The sequence below is a fragment of the Canis aureus genome, chromosome 6, assembly GCF_053574225.1.
Source record: "Canis aureus isolate CA01 chromosome 6, VMU_Caureus_v.1.0, whole genome shotgun sequence".
Taxonomy (NCBI): Eukaryota; Metazoa; Chordata; class Mammalia; order Carnivora; family Canidae; genus Canis; species Canis aureus.
Window position 1 is genome coordinate 64,531,196 of NC_135616.1, and position 18,834 is coordinate 64,550,029.

General features: G+C 43.0%; 1 protein-coding gene across 1 annotated transcript in view; it reads right to left on the minus strand.

Moving 5' to 3' along the window:
• Positions 1-18,834, minus strand: part of LAMC2 (laminin subunit gamma 2) — a 55,853-nt gene that overhangs the window by 35,746 nt on the left and 1,273 nt on the right. Inside the window, exon 2 of the mRNA XM_077901985.1 lies at positions 3,063-3,251. Within this exon, the coding sequence (XP_077758111.1) occupies positions 3,063-3,251 (189 nt within the window). The remainder of the gene's footprint in view (positions 1-3,062; positions 3,252-18,834) is intronic.

Here is an 18,834-nt window from a genome sequence, read left to right on the forward strand (position 1 = left end):
AGTTCTCCAACAGAACCCTGGATTACAACTTTAGCCCTTGCAAGTGCTCGTTGGAAGACTGGACCCCATTCATCCACTCCTCTCAGGCTCAGTTTCCCTGCTTTTTAGAAAATATTTGAAAAAGCCACTGCCAATTTCAGGATATTAATAACAAAATAAAATGTTAATACATAGTTTTAGACCAAAGATGTGGCCTCTACAGGCTTCCTCCTAAACTGGAATGTGATTTTTTAAAAAGCTGGTGTTCCAGGAAATTGCGACACTGATCTCTGTCCTAATAATCAAAACAACTGCATCAACTGCAATTTACTGAGTTGTCTACCATATGCTTCACAAACATCATGTGATCCTCACACGCTCTTACAGATGGGGGCCCTGGGGCAGCAAGAGGTGAAGCGACGTGCCCAGAGTGACACAGCAATAGTGGAGGTGCCAAGGACTCAACCTAGGCTGTCTGGCTCCCAAACCCACCACTAGTCTCTACGTTGTGGTCTTGGATGTCAGCACACCTTGGATGTCAGCTGGCACCTTCTATGACACAGAGTTCCACAGGCTTCCATGGGTTCCTTCATCTCCCTCTCTCAGCCTCTGCTACCTCACTTGTAAAATGAAAATAATAGCACCTGCTTCATATGGTTATTTGCGAAGATTAATTACTGGATGAAAGCATCTAGAAAAGTGCCTGGCACAGAGCAAGCGAGTAATGCAGGTTAGCTCTCATATAAGCTAGAAATCATCGCTGGCTCCACCACCTCTTACCATGATGTTCACAATGAGCCCGGGATGTCTATTGCCCAAAGGAAAAGAAAAAACTGGGTGAGCGATGGACTCACAGTGAAAAAGAAGAGACCGTGTGGCAAATCCTTCATTACCATCCCTCTGCTAAGCAGCCGCTCTTTGTCTAAGACTAATAACCTTGTCTCCAGGCCAAGCTTTCTAGCTAAGCCAATTACACTTCTAATTACATTCTCACTGATCATTTGGCTGGGATGACCCAACTCCGGTGACTCAACGAAGCTGCGTAACCTAAAGGGATACGGGCTCTCCAGAAGAATTGAAAGCCCACTGACATGGAATAATTTTCCTTTTAATTTTCCTTTATGAAGTTCTTTAATTCACAGGGACAGCTGCTAAGTCCAAGATTCTGGATGCCGACTCTATGCCATAAAGCTGAACAAATCTGACTCAAACCGCACTGTAACAGCAACTGGTGAATTTGGAAGTGCTTGCTGCGATTTGGGTCTAACATCACCATGGGGTCACCCCAGTTTTCTATAAGGCTCTGTAACACACTCTACCAGCAACTCACGGCTGGACCAAAGCTGCCCATTTTTAGATTCTTTCAGCTGCTGCTATGAATTGGTTCCATGGAGCTACACTGAGTCATTGCCATGCACATCGGCTATACTCTTTAAGTGGATTAACATTTATCATGCTACATTATTAAACACTTTTTTTTAAAGATTTTTATTTATTTATTCATGAGAGACAGAGAGAGAGAGAGAGAGAGAGAGAGAGAGAGAGGCAGAGACACAGGCAGAGGGAGAAGCAGGCTCCATGCAGGGAGCCTGAAGTGGGACTCGATCCCGGGACTCCAGGATCATGCCCTGGGCCGAAGGTGGCACTAAACCGCTGAGCCACCTGGGCTGCCCTATTAAACTTTCTAACAAAGAGAAGAAACATACCGCAAAGAAAGATCATACACAAATAAGGTAATTAAAAAAAACAACAACTCAACTTATTAACAACTACTGTCTCTCCCTCTTTATATGTACTAACTTGTCTTTACCGTCCATGATGAATATAGCACAATGGTTGTGTTTGTGTAAGAATTCCATGTGCATGCAAGAACTCCATGGTTGTGTGAACATAGTACTGGGTGACATATTTTAAAACACAAAAATAAAACAAAAAAAGAGAGCCCCGCTATCAACCAGTCATCCTGGTAGGTGCTTCCTATTTATTGATTTTATTTTTTCTTATTAATAACCCTGTGAAAGATTTTAATCTATTAACTGGGCTGTCTCTTGGACTAGAATACTTTATATTGACGGCACCGAGCATAGCACCAGAAACAGATCTTTCTATCCCTTATTTTTTGAAAGGTTGGTCAAAGGCATAGCTGTGGATATTGGAGAAGTGTCGCTGGAAGCTCACAAGCTTCCTTTGTCCCTGGGTCAAATTGTCATCTCAGGAAAAGTAATCATGCACCCCTTGCAACTAGAATTCAAGCCAACGTGTCCTTACTCCAGCTGGTTCCTATGACCCAGACTTAAGAAAAACATGTTTCCTTTCACACTGAACTTGGTAAGACACTACCAGTACCAGTGTCTCATAGGTTTCCAGTTACTCTAGATGTTGAACCACCAACCACTCTCTTAGCCTGCTGGCTTCTCCCTTCCTCCCTCCCTCCCCTCTCCCTCTCCCTCTTTCATTGCCTTTTTTCCCTGCTACTTTTCCTGTTTTAGTATAGTTGACACATAATGTTACATTAGTTTCAAGGGTACAACATAGCGACTGCACATCTCTATAGGCTATACTGAGCTCACCACAAGCGTAGCTGCCATCTGTCACCTTACGGCTATCACAGTATCACTGACTATATTTCTCATGTTGTACCTTTCATCTTGGTGATTTACCCACTCCATAACTAGAAGCCTGTACCTCCCACTCCCCTTCGTCCATGTTACCCATCATCCCACAATGCCCCTCCTTTTGGGCAAGGGTCAGTTTGTTCTCTGTATTTAGAGGTCTGATTCTGCTTTTTTTTTAAGTTTATTTATTTATTTATTTATTTATTTATTTATTTATTTATTTAAGTGATCTCCACACCCAACATGGGGCTCAAACTCATGACCCTGAGATCAATAGTTACATGCTTTTCTGACGGAGCCAGCCAAGCACCCCTGATTCTGCTTTTTGTTTGTTTATTCATTTGTGGGTCGGGTTTTTTTTTTTTTTTGGTTCCACTTATATGTGAAATGATATGGTATTTGTCCTCAGTCTGACTTGTCTCACTTCGCCAACTACCCTCTTGGTGCAGCCTTGTCATCGCATACTACCTTTGGTGTGACAGTTGCAGGGCAAGCAGCGATCCCTCTCCCTCTGTCGGTAGAACCCGTCCTTGCAGTGCTCACAGCGAGGGCCATCTGTGTTGTCATTGCAGTTGAGACAGCGGAATCCATTTCCTGTTTGTCTGTGAAGCTCCTGATCGAAGACACACTGCCTGGACTTCCCATTGCAATCACAGACTGGGGGTCGGGGGGGAAAAAAGACATCACTAGTAAAAAGCTCAGAGACAATATTATTGTTATTAATATAAATTATACTCGGGGTACTAAATATTAATGCCAGACTTTGAGTAAGGTAAGGATGAAATGGGCCAAATGAGGATTGTGAGAGTCCTTGCCCGACCTAAAGTAAGCCAGGGGTCCATTGAGGCTGGGGGTGCCGTCAGGGAGAACATGAGTTCAGGGTGGCCCAACTGTCCCATTCCTCAAGAGACACCATCTTAAATGATGTATTTTTATGTAAAAAAATCCTGATTTAAATATTTGCAAGGGCTTCATTTTTAAAACCCTGTGCAACCCCATAGAACAAGTCTATGGGCTAAAGAAGACGTGAGGACTGCCAGCATGTGCACTCTGGCACAACTGTCTAACAGTGATGGTGTCATTTCTTCAAGATATACAACATCTATCCCTTCCAAGTGATGGTCAAGGCATGAGTGTCTAGACAGGTATCTTGGTATCTTCCTCCACCCCTCACTGCCTTGGGTGGCCCTCCCAAAGCCAGCTGTCAAAGAGAACCATAGCCCCATGAAGAATAAACTTTCCCAAGAGTCTAGGAAAGTTCACCCCATTGATGTTCTGAAGACACTCATGCAGTGACATCTCCAGAGAGGACCTAAAAGCCAGTGAAGTAATATGTGGAAACACCCAGCATAGTTCTGGGCACAGGGCAGTCACGCCAAAAGTATTTCAGTCGCAGCTGAGAAGAGAAAGACGATAAGCCTTGGGGTTAAAAGAATTGGATCAAATAAATGCCAGTTCTGCTATTTTCCTGGGCAAATCTCTCCAACTCTCTGAATCTCTTCTCTTATAAACATGGAAGGATCACCTGCCTCCCTGCATTGTTGAGAGATCCCACTGAGAAAAGAGCATCACAACTTTCACATCTGCTATTTCCCTCACACAAGACAGGGAGATAGGCATTGCCTCAGAGGAGAAAAATGCTGTTCAGAAAGGTTAAGTAATACGACCCAGCGGAAAGCTGGGGTTTGAACCTGCGTCTGATGCCAAAACCCACTTTCTTTCCACCAGGCACACTGTCTTCCATTGGCCATGTGGCCTCAGTGAGAGTCTGTTTCTAGAACCCCCTAGGGCCACAACTTACCCAGAGCACTGATTAAAAAGAAAAAGAAAAAGAAAAAAAAGTCAACAAATGTGCCAACGTGTCAGGCTCTGAAGGCACAGAAGTGACGAGGTCAACTGGATGAGCTTCCTAAGCGACTTCTTTACCACACATGCTTCCCGCAACCCACTCTTCTTGCTACTCTGGAGGCCGTCTGATCTGGGGAAAGTGAACTAACGTCTCTCCAGAGCCCACTCTGTTTCTAGCACTTGGCATACATCAGCTCAGTCACTTCCCAGGGTAGCACTTCAACACGAGCTTTGTTACCCCCACTGACGGGATGAAGAAACTCATGCTCGGCGGGAATGGTTATCTTGCTTCAAGTCACACAGCTAAATGGCAACCCTATAATTTGTTCCTAGGTCTGTCCAACCACAAAGCCCTCACCTTCCCATTCTACCCCTGCTTTGCAAGAGTCTGGTTACCGCTGGGCGTGTCGGCATTCCTTCTAGAAATCCCTCACACAGGCAGGGGCTGACCATGCTCAAATCCTGTCCCTCCACAGACAGCACTGGTTGCTATATATAATAATAATAATAATAGTAATTATTATTATTATTCAAGATACACAACATCTAACATTATTGTTATTATTATTTGGAGTTTTAAATCTGCCTCCCTCCCTGTAATTTTTAATATGTGCTTTTATTCTTCCCTGGAACACACACACACACACACACACACACACACACACCTACTCTCTTCTCCATTTACTTATTTTATTTTAGACATTGCTTTACAACCATGGTGGCAGCCGAGCCTTTGACCCCCTGGAGACAGTTACAGCATCGCCCCTTTGGCCTTCTCTCCTTCCGGTTATGCTGGAGACCTGTCACCCCCAGGTCTTTCAACCATTTCCCATGTCACGATTTCTAGATTTCTTCTTGACTGTCCTCCAAGGAAGATACTCTAATTTCCAACGTCTTTCTTAAAATGGCCAGAATTTATCACAGTTCTCCAAGCGTGGTTTGGACAGCTCAGCTTGCAACACAACTGGAGATTGTAATTCCGGGGATGCAAGTTAACATTTCATTAAACTTACAGCATATTAAGTTTGCACACAGTTCAGACTCCCAGGTCTTTTGCACAGAGCTGGTGCCAAGCCGAATCTTTCCCAATGAACGCTTGTGTAACTGATTTTTCGGATCCCGAACAGATGTGCCACACAGCTGTCATGTGCTGGGAAATCACCGAGTACATCGTTAGGCACATACGAGAGCTAAATCCAGCAGCCAACGACCCTTGTGAGGTTACCCAGCTGGATCGCACAGCGTGCCAATGCCCTGCCTGCCCTGTCGGCCTTCTGAGGCCCATCGCAAAACAATCACGAGATTTACTTTGTGCCTTTCTTATTCAGAACAGACTTTTTGACCCTAAAAGTTCACTTTATAAGGATAACTCATGAAATATTTATTCAGAGCAGGATTTTAAAAATAGACAACCTGCTTATAATCTAGCTTTTAGTACTTGTCTCTCCTTTTGTCCTTTCTCTCTTCAGGCTCTACTCTGGAAAAAAAAAAAATACTGGGTTTTTCCTTTAAATTCCCAGCCTTCTGAGGAGGTGTATCACACTGCCAGCAAGGGAGGTCTCCAGCCAGCAGCTCCACAGTGGAGGTCAGCCACCACCGAGTCCCCCTCCTCCGTCACCTGAATGTCCACGAAAGCCCAGGGTGGTGCTGACCAGAGTGAGGGATGTGGAGCCTCGTGGACGGGACTGTATTGGCCTCCTGTGTCTGCATTACCTGCAAACTGCATGGGGACACTCCCCAGCCTCGCCTGCAGGACTTAGAGGTTTCCAAGCTGCACCGAGCTCAGCATTCAGCTGCACTGCACTTGGCTCAGTGTTGAGCCTCGAGAACATTCACACCCAGAGAAGGAGGGCAGAAAGTTTGTTCCTTGTGCATGGGATGACCCCTTTTGTCACTGATGCATTTGAAACACAGTCTCTCACAAATCATCCCCTGAGTTTAGACTAACTTCCCTAAAGCTAATTATTACTCATTCTCACTCCTGGGGGGGGGGGGGCAGGTGGTAAAAACATAATCTTTTTATTTCAAATTCCAGAATATTCTGGCAATTGGCTTAATAAAATGGGCCTCCCACAGCTTGAGCCTGGTCCTTCTTATTCTGCGACTGATTGGTGCCTAACCCCTACCCTGGGTATACTGGTTGGTGAGGGGCACTGCCAAGCCGGGAGTGAGACTACAGGGAGCAGTGGGGACTCTGCTAGAAATGTTAGAGGGGAAGTAGCCCACTGTAGCCACATGGGGATGTCACCCACCGTGGTGAGCATTTCCACTTAGGTTTCTAAAAAAGACAGAAATCTGGCTTTGTATACGACATCTATTGATTTTTAAATGTGGGCAAAAAAAATTTTTTTTTAATTTCTGTTTGAAATAAAGCTGTGTCCAAGGGCAAGTCTTTGCACTTGACTCTGTTCTTCTAACAGGCAGAAAACACATGCCATGCTTTAGAAAGAGAAGAAATGGAACCTTAGTCTATGACACAGTGGTCTGGTCATAGCGGGTATCTGATGGTCTTTTAATGAACAAATGATTGAAAAGTCTCTTGAACTTCAGGAAACCTCTAGCTATGTTTCTACCACTGAAAGGGCTCCGTGTGTCCCCACATGCCTGGACCTGCCTTAATACAAATACTAATATGTGGCAGTCACTCTCTTCCCTGTTCCTTGAAAGGATGCTTTTCTCCACAGATGCCCCTACTCCAGAAAACAGCCTTTCTTGGTAACTTATAATACAATGATTTATTTTGGTTAATAGACCTAAATTTAAGCCTTGGCCACATTTTCAAGCAGGAAGACATTCTTAAAATGTTTATTATACTTTCCTTCTTTTATATTTAGCCTTGTTCGATTTTATGTTTAGAATTTTTTCTCATTTTTATTTTATAATCTACTTGCTATTCTTCTAAATTTCATAAATAGGTTGTCTAGTTTCCATCAGGGAATCTTGACACAAAGACAAGTGATGGAAGTATAAAGATAGGGATCTTGGACATTTCCTGGGTTGCCTGGGAAGTGTTTAACAAGGGTCCATTCACTCAACAAATATGTATGGAGCATCTAGTATGTGCCAGGCACCGTTCCAGGTACTGGGCATATAGCGGTAAACAAAACTAATAGATGTCCTAGCCCTCGTGGAATTTTCATGCGAGCTGGGGGGCAAGGAAAGAAACAATATAAGTAATACAGAGAGAATATTATTAGTGATGTTTGTTAAGGAGAAATACATAAAGCAGTGGAAAGAAATAGGAAGTTGCAAGAGGAAGGGGGAAGTAGAGAGGAAGGAAAGGTTGAAAGTGCCATAAGCTGGTTTACTATTCTTTTTAAGCATTTTATTATTTTTTAAAATAATCTCTACACCCAACACGGGGCCTGAACCACAACCCCCAGACCAAGGGTCGCATGCTCTACCAACTGAGCCAGACAGGTGCCCCCGGTTTACTACTTTTTGTTCTATTTTGATGCCAGTCAGTTCATGAGCTTTGTCCATTTATCTACTAGACGTGATGTTTTTCTTATAAATTAAGAATTATTTACCTAACAAATGTATCAAACTATTCTATTCTCATTTTGATACATATGTTCTTTGCCCCTCCTGATAAATGTTTCTCTCCAAAGTACCTCACTGATAGATTTTGCTTTACTGATTCTTACTCCTTTTCTCCTTCTTTCTTTTGTCCCTGGTCACTGAGATGTGCATTTATTTCATTCATTTAATAAATACCACTTCACACTGGACAGGGAGGCTGTGCTGGGCGTTTGGATCCTGGGACTTCATGAGCCAGCAAGATTTCAAAACAGGGAGATGCCATTGTCTTATTTTGTCAGGTAAGATATTAAATATGTATGCATTTAATATATAATGGGCTTTCTTAAACGTTCGTCACACTACCTACGTTTACTTCATTTCACCATGGACCCTCACGTGAGTCTGGGAACGGGTGTTCACTTATTACTGCAGGAAAAAAAAAAAAAAGAAGAAGAAGAAGAGAAATAAGTCACTCTCGGACCCTGAACAGACCCAAAGCCTTATAAGGTGTCAGAATCAAGGCAGGCAATTTTTTCTCCCTCCTTCTTTTCTATTCTTTTTAATTTTTATTTTTAAGATATTATTTATTCATGAGAGATGCACAGAGAGAGGCAGAGACATAGGCAGAGGGAAAAGCAGGCTCCCTGTGGGGAGCCCGTTGCAGGGCTCCATCCCAGGGCCCCGGGATCATGACCTGAGCCAAAGGCAGATGCTCAACCACTGAGCCACCCAGGTGTCCCTTTTTCTCCCTCTTTCACTGATCTCAGTGTCCTACGTGCCAAGTCCCGTCCATTACTCTTATTTGACTATTCATTTGCACTGTACTCTTCTAAGCTAGGGACATCTCTGCGAGCTTTTCTCTCATGTCCTCTCTCTGTGCCCTCTGTCCACCCCCCCCCCCAAAATCCTGGTATCTGTCAGCCAAGGCTCTCTCCCCACCTAAAGGAATGAGATTCATCAAGCTGACCACCAAGCCCTGTGTCAACACATATGAAACCAAGTCGTTTTACTCAGATTTTCATATATTTCTTTCAGTCTAGTAAAGTGTGGGTGGTTCTTGTGTCTGACTATGCTGTGGCTGCTACTTTGGCACCTAAGTATTTATTATAATAATAACTATAATAGCACATAGTCGCTGACCCTCAAGGTGCTTCTTAGAGAAGCCCGCCGGGCAGCCAGACACAGGCTGATCCACCCACCACCACCCACGTGCCCCCAGACACAGATCCGAGAAGCTGGCAGCCCTCTGCAAACAATGGAGCGAGGTGTGCAGAACCCCTCAGGCTCACTTCACAACACTCCCACCCTCACTCCAACAGGTTGAGGCAGGAAGCACAGGGCAAAGGCTGTTTCCAAGCTGCATCCTTAGGAGAATGAAAGGAAACCGAAAATGCTTCCTAGGGTTGTACTGTGGCAAAGCCTTGGAATAATGAGCATCAGTGGCGGCCCCTCATCGAGACCCCATTTCAGATTTCCCACAGGAAACATCGCAAGCAATTACGAGAAATTTTAACCTCTTGGCATTCATGGGATCATTTGTGTATAAGCAGATCTTCTTTCTATTGTTCCAAACTTAAAAACATGCTCTGCTTTTCACCGACGTGATCTGATTTCCATCTCCGCGCCATTTATGGGATCACCATGCTTTTTAGTGCTCTAACAAGTAACAACAAATTTAAAAATCCAAGCTCTTTTCAGAACTGCAGATTTGGCTCTGCTGACCTCTCCAACTTTTTCTCATTCCTCTTTGTCTCTCTCTGGACTCCAACGCACAGACCCTCGCTTGACTTCTGGAAAGCACCACCTTCTCTTCCCACCACAGGTCTCTAAGGCTTGCTCTTTCCTTTGCCAGGAGCACTACCTTCTCCCACCCTCCCTAAATCCACACAGCGACCAGAGCATAAATGAGGTGGGGTAGGGCCCCTGCTGCTGGCACTTCCACAGCTTCGCCCTCCTCTGAATGCCCACAGGCCTCCATCCTCACCTCCATCCTGGCATTTATCACTTTCTGTCTTGTGTCCTCGCTATTTGTGTACCTGACTTACTTCCCCTATAGCATTTTCCACGTTCGTATCCCCACCATACCTAACATAGGGCATGGGACTGGGACAGACGGATGGATGGATAGGAGGCAGGCAGGCAGTCTGACTCTTAAGAAAAGCCAAAACACAGCACCTGAACACACAGAACTCTCCCAGGAGTCCAGGGACCCAATCTGAAATTTTCTCAATACAATACACCAAATTTTCATTGTCGGCACATATGGCACTGAGCAGAAATTTAAAAAGCTATTGTTTTAAACCCCCCTGCAAAAAAATTGCATGGTGAGATGGGACCAGAAAGAATTGCAGAGGAAGGTGATAGTTTCAGTTAGACAGATAGTTCAGACTTTCAAGCCGCTCTCAAGCAGAGGAGCCACATGTCCAGACCGCCTGCGCACCGGTGGTGGTGCTGGGGCTGGTGGTCCCCGAGCCCAGAGCCTGCCCGACTCCAAGGACAGCAAGGCCAGAGCAAGGCCAGCGGAGGGGCCTGGGATGAGGTCGGTCCCAGGCCTGAGACCTGAGATCCGCCTGCAGGGGCCTGGCAGCCTCGACGGGCCGTGCACTGTGCTGGCACCGATCTCAGGGGCTAGGAATCTGGGCGTCGTGTTTGAACCTGGCAGGGCGTGCTGGCTGCCCTCACCCCCAGCCCGCCCGCGCCCCCGGTAGCTGCTCGGCGAGCTCAGGCTGACTCCGTTCCACGCAGCCGGTTTGTAAAGTGAGCTCCCCGGGCTCTCCAGTGGGTGAGTTCATGCAGAGCTGGACTCGATTCTCTGCCTTCTTTAGAGGGAAGGTGGGCGCCCTGCGTTTCCTTTCCAGTATTTTGTGCTCCTTGTTCCCTCTCGGAGGCACCAAACGTTTTCCTCTCCTTCCCTTTGGAAATTGCCTTCCCTTGGATGCTATGAGGCCGTAATGTCAGGTCTCCCCTTGGCTCCTGACCTGGTCCCCCACCCCACCCCCACCCCCACCCAAGTCTTCCTGGCTGCTTGCCTTCCATTTACTCTACATGTTGGGGGTGCCCCGGGCTCAGTCCTGAACCTCCACAGCTCCAGCCTCACTCTGGAACTCTCTCGCCAAGGGCTTGGATAACCATGAAAGATGTGGACCGGGTTGCCATAGTACCTCCTGGCCCAGAATTCATTCTCAACCTCAGACCAGCCATCTGCTTTACATTTCCAACCGGATGCCTTGCAAACTCTTTACACAAAACATGTTTAAGATCAGACTCATAGCTGATCCCTTCAAACCATAAGGCTGGAAGTTATCTCTATGGGTTCTCCATCATTCTTACTGGCCCACATTACATTCAACACCAAATTTTACTGATATAACTCCCTGAACAGCTCAAGCCCATCCAAGTCTATGTCCACAATAGCCCCCCTAGAGCAAACCCCTACCATTTCTCGCCTTACAGTACTCTCTCACTGAATTCCCTGCAACTTCTCTTCCCTCCATCCAGCAGTCCAAAACTTTTCCAAAATACAATACATCTGTGCTTACAATTCTATAGCACCTTTCCTTTACTTTTAGGATAAAGACCAGAATTCCTTAACATTGCTACAAAGACTTCCTACTTTTCCAACCTAATTTCATGTAACACTCCCCACTGGGACATCTTCACCTCTCTCCCATTCATGTCATTTATACCTCATTTTATGTCTTTACTTCCTCTGCTTCTTCAAGTTCTTGCTTTGTAAAGGGAAAAACATCATAGTGGGGAGAGGCGATTTGAGCTAACATAGCAACCACCATCTTCCCTATTGTTTGTTCAAAGCAATTACACTAAAAATTAAAACTTGTCCTATTGAATATTATTCAATATTATTCCCTTCCTCTGAATCAAAGAACTGGGCTCCTGTAAACTGATGACATTTTTATGCTCAAAGATAGCAAGTGTCCATCCATGAAGTCAGCTTTAATGAGGTTTTTCAACAGGAAGTCCAATGTGAAGCACTAGACTGAAAGTGGCAAATAAAATCAACGTTGAAAATAGTATATTCACATTTAAAAAACACCAAAACCTGGCAAATGTTTATCTTCAGAAAAAAAGCAATTATTGAAAATGTCCTTTAAATAACAAGATACAATCCGATGTATCTTTTGCTATTTTTACAAATACTCAAATTGCACATTACTTACAAAGTCAAAGGCATGATACACCTGAACTCTATCAGTTAGGTAGATGCCAAAGGCATTGGTAGCTATCATCCTATTTGCAAAAATCGAAGTCTCCAAAGTTGAGATACTCAAAATGATGAGTATTTTTATTATATTAAACTTGTATGTGGTGATGAAAATGCTCATAAGTATTTTCTAGTTTTAAAACCTCCTTCATGAGATTTTTCTTTCCAAGACGTAGTGTGTTTCTCTGAACATTTCTTCATTTCAACGGATCTTGAAATATTATGGTTTAATGTGTGAATGTCTGCTTCCAGTTTTATCTTTTTAAGGCCTGTCACAATATGTGTTCTAATTAAAATTAAAAACTGAAATGGCACTTCCCTCACTATAGGATTTTTTAACTGAAGTCAGTTTTTTCTCTCACATTTTTCATAGCTGCCTTTTAATCCAACGCAGCCAGACGACCAGTGTGTATCCTCCCTGACTTGTTCCTTTCCCAGGATATGTAAATGCCCAGACAATGTGAGTATGGCTACACCAATAAGTGCCCTAAGGAAAGGAAGCATAGAGGTCATTGTTCTAGTGACACAGGCAACTTTGGATTATAGAATTCTGGACAAATTTTTTGAACTTTTTTTTTTAAGATTTATTTATTTGAGGGAGGGAGAGAGAATGTGTGCAGAGGGAGGGGCTAATGGAGAAGGAGAGAGAATCCCAAGGAGACTCCTCACTGAGCATGGAGCCTGGCTTGATCCCAGGATCCTGAGTTCATGACCTGAGCCAAAAGCAAGAGTTGGATGCTTAACCAACTGAGCCACCCAGGCCCACCATACTCTTAATAGTCTAAAGTCATTGAGAGTCCATGAAACTCAGATCCCCACATTTTCCTTTTGAATAATTACAGCTTAAAAGGACTCACCTAGTTTCACTAAGAGACCATAGTACATTATATTACAACCTAGACTTGGAAATAGTGCATGTAGACTGCAGACACTTGGCCTGGTAAGGCCTATGTCAGGACACTCTACACCTGGAGATGTCTTCCCCCAACAGCCCATCAGGGCCCAGGCAGAGAGCAGGAAGAGGGAAAGGAAGTCCCAATCAATAGGGAGTTAGGGACACCAATTGTCATATAAGCAGCCAAGGAGTTCAGGGGAAAGGAGGAAACTGATGGCTCAGTCTGAGTGAGTTCAAAGGTGAAAGGGAAGAGATTAGGACATGAGATACAGAAGAGTTTCTCCTTTACTTATACCTGGCCCCAGTAAGAGCTCTAGGCCAAGACAACTGGTGTCAGATATAGTATGGAGACTCAGTGAGTTTGCATGGTAAAGATTCTATATGCGAATATTCAATACCCCAGTGTAATCCCACATCCTTCTGACCACACAAATAGTGATTTCTGGATTTCTATGAAATCATGTATAAAGAAAAGCATTTCAATATAGAGGGAGCATATTTGACTAACTTCAAAGAGTATGGTATTCACCAAACATTTTCTGCACAACTCACCAAAAGGCATCCTATGCCCTTTTAAGAGCAGCTGAAATAAAGAAAATTAGAGTGTTCAGGACAGCTGGAGGTGACATGAAGCAATGAGGACCAAAGGGGAAAAAATTGTATATGAGGAATCTGGGTGAAGAAAAGCCAAAAAGAAAGTTCTGATTTGTATTAAAATGCTTTTCATGGTATACATTAAATGTAGTTTTTCAATCATTTAAATTTATATTTTATTGGCTCTCTGTCCTTTTCTTTCTTCTTTCTTTCTTTCTTTCTTTCTTTCTTTCTTTCTTTCTTTCTTTCTTTCTTTCTTTCTTTCTTTCAACTGAGCCACCTGGTCAGTTTCAAGCTGCATGAAAACCTGACAACAGAGTTGAACCAAAAAAAAAGGGGGGGGGGGAGAGAGAGAGAAAACTTAGTCATTTAAAATCTGTTCTCTTGTCAATGCCCCACAAACTAGAGTTTGTGTTTGGTTCTAACCCACGGTCTCCTGACATTTTTGAAGGAAAGGCCACTATAGTGAACCACATACACAAACAGAGACTTCTGTATAAACAAGACACAGATTTCTTTGCTAGAGATATAGGGATGTTCTTATAATAGATCAAGATTCCATCAAGTCTAGAAATTAATTTAAAGGAAAAATTTTAATAAGAATTAGAAATAAGCCAAAAAGCTGTCTTGTTAAAGAACATCAAACTAGCAACTGAAATCTGGTCCTGTGACTAAGCGCATGGCTCTGATCAAGGCAATCACTGCTCTGTGCCTCAATGTTTCCATCTATAAAGGAGGATTACACATGCTAGAGCCCAGCTCTGCTATAACTAACTGTGAGAATTTGCACTGTTCCTTTACCTGCTGCCTGGGTACCATGTTCCTCATCTACAAAATGAGAGGCTCTTGTTGAGAACCTAAGGTCTGAGGACCATTCTCATTTAGTACCATGATGCTGTAGGAAGAGAAAATAGTCAGGAAATGTGCAAACCTTTTTGTAAAAAATGTCCCACCTATGTGCAGCTAAATAAAGATTTGAAAAAATTTTCCAATGTTCAAATTAAGATGGGAAATGACTTGGCTGCAATTTAATTTTTTCTAGAATGTGAATATTGACAACAATTAATACAAATAAAAACTGGAAAAGAAACAGTTGGAATTCTGTAAATGGTTGACCAGCCTGAAGAAGGCCAGGGCACGTACACTATTAGCCAGGTGAGCTCCACCTCTCCTCTGATACAGCAGAAGGGAAAGACGAGCCTTTCCATTGATCAGCGTTAGAGGAGGCACCATCCTTTTCTTCTTTCATAATTGTGACATAAGGAAGCACATGTTTGTTGGGGAGGCATATATACAGACATACAGTCACTCACAGAAACAAAAAAGACTTAGCTTTTGGCTTTAGGTATGATTCAAATGTTACATCATGTACCTGGAGGTTATTATATTAGAACACAGTCCAATAATGATTCAGTAATCCGTTAGGCCTAATATGTGACTAAATTAGAGCATTCTAGAATCTTTGGCACTCCTATTTCTACACTGGTCTGTAATAGATGATTCAAGACTTGTCCTTGGAAATCTCTTTAGGAAAAAAAATCTATATAATTGAGCCACTAAGATCTTAAATGAGAAAAATATTCCCAAGATTGCCTCGACAACTTAATTCCATGTTCCTGACTTGCCCATCAACACTGATCACAAACCAACCTTCTTCCTCAGCTCCTTGGACCAGTGGCGCTAAGCCAATGGCTGCCCCAAGCTCAGGACAGCAGAATGTAAGTCTTCATAGGAATTCCCAGCAAATACTCTAACTTCTAGACTCTTATTTATTGCACATACTTGAATATAATAAGGTGGAGGTTGTTATTTTTCTGGGGGGTGGGGAAGGTCACATTTAAGTCTTTTCAAAATCTCTCCTAGTATGGGGCACTTTTTCAATTGTTTTTATTTTTAAAATAGTGTTTGGGGAAGACACATTAATTTGAAATGATGTTAATCAATGTTTTAGACACTTATCTGTAAGGTAGAGGTCAGGCTGTTGAACACAATTCTCATACTTGTTCATTATCTCACAATGGCGAGTGCCGAAAGTTGTCATAAATAAACCTTTCATGATGATTATGCTGGGAAGATTACAATGTGTGTTGAAGGATAATTTTTAAATCTTTTAGACATTTTGAAAATGGTGTACTTTCCGGTGACAGCATCAGAAGCAAATTCAAATCGAGCTATATCTCAAGTCACCCAGTCCTAAGTGAAGAAGAACCTGTATTCAAGTTGCACTAGATGCAAAGGTGGAGTTTGAATGGAATTAGTTCATGAAATGTGAATTTACAAATTAATACTTGTAAGTTCTTATTTTAGAAATCATGGATTTTAAATGGGTTTGTGAATTAATATGCTAAATTAAGCATAAAAAGACAGGTGACCACTGCATCTACACTGCTAAATGTTTTCATAATTCGGTTGGCCAAATCCTTATTTGGGGGAGATTCTTCTATTGAGAAGTGAGAGACCAGCTTATGTGGGCATGTTCTAGAGGGCAACAGACTCGATGAATCTATATGTGATGAGATTTGGTGGTTGACAAAAGACAAGGATAAGAAACGCTATGAAGTCTAATTTTGGAATTCCAATCTGCTTTGAGTCCCTTGTCAGGAATTCCATTTGTTTCATTAGGAAAAACTTGGGATTCATTTTAGGCAGAGCAGAAGGGTTCCTCATCACCTTTCTTGGACTACTGAAAGGCACCTCTTCAAAAACGTTATCACTTAAAACTCAGAAGGCAATATATTGATATTTGGCACTGGCAGGGCAGTTAGTTATGTAATAGTAATACTAAACCCTTAGTGAGGGCTTCCTAGGCACTGTGCAAAGCACTTTATAGGTAATGATCACAGTAAGTTATTTTCCTCATCTTAGAGATCAGGAACTTGAGTAGCAGGGGAAGTAGCTTGCCTAAACCCCACAAATGGGAAATGACAGAGCTAGGATTTGAAGGCAGGCCTGCACCTGTATGCATGATGCTGTGGCATTTCCAGAGTTTAAGTAACAGAATTCATGAGCGAGTATAAGCCTTTCCAGGGGTCCCTTCCACTATCCACAGCACCTCTTTTCCAGTATCGGGCCATGGGAGAAACCGGATTAATATTCTATAATCATCTTGGAGCCTGAGTTCATTATTCTAGAATGATTGCTTCAAAACTTATCTTATGGTTGAATCCAACAAGATTATTTTATCCTCATTCTTTGTATAGTCATATTTTTATATCTAAATATCATTTTATTATACCTACATCGTTGCAGCTTTTCCTGGGGCTAGCAAAACATTCCTCTTTGATAATGTTCTCTAACCTCAAAGCCCATTCCTCCTTGTTCTCCTTCATTGTTTCTCCATCTCCTTGATAAGTGTTGAGGTTTCTCTTACCTCTGTGTCCCAAGGTAATCTCATCTGTTGTCAGGGCTTGCTTTCCACCTTTGGTATCCCCCATTTTATATTTCAAACTGTTCTAAACTTCAAAATCATAGCTCCAGTTCTTCCCCAGGACTGCTGGACCTCTCCACTTGGGTCTCTGATTCAACAGATCCCTGTAGGAGCTCACCGCTTCCTCTTCATCCACTACCCAACCTTGCTCCCAAATCTGATCCTTCTCTTAGAGTTCTCCTTTCCTTTAATGGCATCACTGTCTAACCAATCACACTAACCTGAAACCTCAGACCCGTCCTGGACTCTTGCTTATTGCTCATGATTTCCCCTTACTGTTATAACTAACACACACTCAATTGGGTCACCAAATTCTTTCATTTTTACCTCCTACATATCTCTGTAATCTGTTTCCACTTTGCTGTTCCCACCACCACAATGAAAGCCTTTGTCACCTCTCATTTGGATTATTGGAATGGCCGTCTGTTGCCCTCTCGTAGCTCAACTCCATTCCTCTAAGTCAGTGAGTGACTTGTCTAAGACATGAATCTGACTATGCCCACCTCTGCTTATAAACCATCTGCAACTCTTCTTGATCTGTGGGTCACTATCCTAACTGCACAGCCTGGCACATAAGGCTCCTCACAACCCGGATCTTGGCTACATTTCTAGTCTCATTCCAATCGACTTCTTGCCCCTTCTCTAGTCATGTGATCTGTGTGACCTGTGATCCAGACCAATGGAGCTACATGCCACATTCTCTCATACAAACTCCTGAAGGGAAGTCCTTATCTTGCTTATTGATCTCTGCATATCCAAGTTCACTACTTATACCTGCACCATTGGCTTCAGACTTCTTAAAGAAATGCGGTTAAAAAAAAAAAAAAGAAATGTGGCTCCAAGCATTTTAAGGCACTTTACAATAATTCCTCATCCTTTCAACAACTCTGCGAGGTTGCACAGTACTACTGCTTCCATTTAACAGGCAAAGAAGAAGATCTCAAGAAGCTGAGGAGCCTAAACGATTACTAATAAGAAACTAGTAAGTGAGTCCGCCAAAATTTGAAGCCAGGTCAGGCTGACTCTAAAGCCTGTGCTTTAGCTGAAAGTCTCACTGATGATATCTAAACACCATGATTTCACCTTCAAGGGAACAACCAAGAAGCAATGTCATTGCTTTAGGCTCTCACGGGTGCAGCCCACAGGATGCCCAGATGCAGGTCACTCTGGGAAGTGGCAAATCTCATACTTTGGTCCAACTTACGCTGTATCCCAGCATCCTGTGAACAGATAAGCAAGGGTGCTCTAGCCTAACACCAAACTTTTCACTCTCATTGAACCCCAAAATGAAGCCCTTTGAGGAGGGAGCCTAATATCTTAAGCAGCCCATCTCCAAGGAACTGGAAAGTCTAGAAATGAGACTGAACACCGGTTCTGACTTACTGGTCCAGATGGAATACTCAGAGCTTGTCATATCCTTGAGAAGAGCCCAAGCTCTGTCCTCCTGAGTCTGATTTCATCAAATAACTGATAAAATCCTACATATTTATTTCTGTTATCTAATGCTAACACAACATAGTAATGCTTAACCATAGCCAATGGGAAAACTGGTTCAATATTACTCATTATGTAAGACATATGTACTTGCTCCTTCATTACTTTTACAATCTAGTCCCAAAAGCTCCAGCCTAAGAATCCCCAGATCAAGTGCCAGATGTGTCTGCCAATAGCTCGTGTGTGGCTTTGTGCAATCCATTTCTGTGTTTTCTTATTTTAAGCCACAGGATATAGT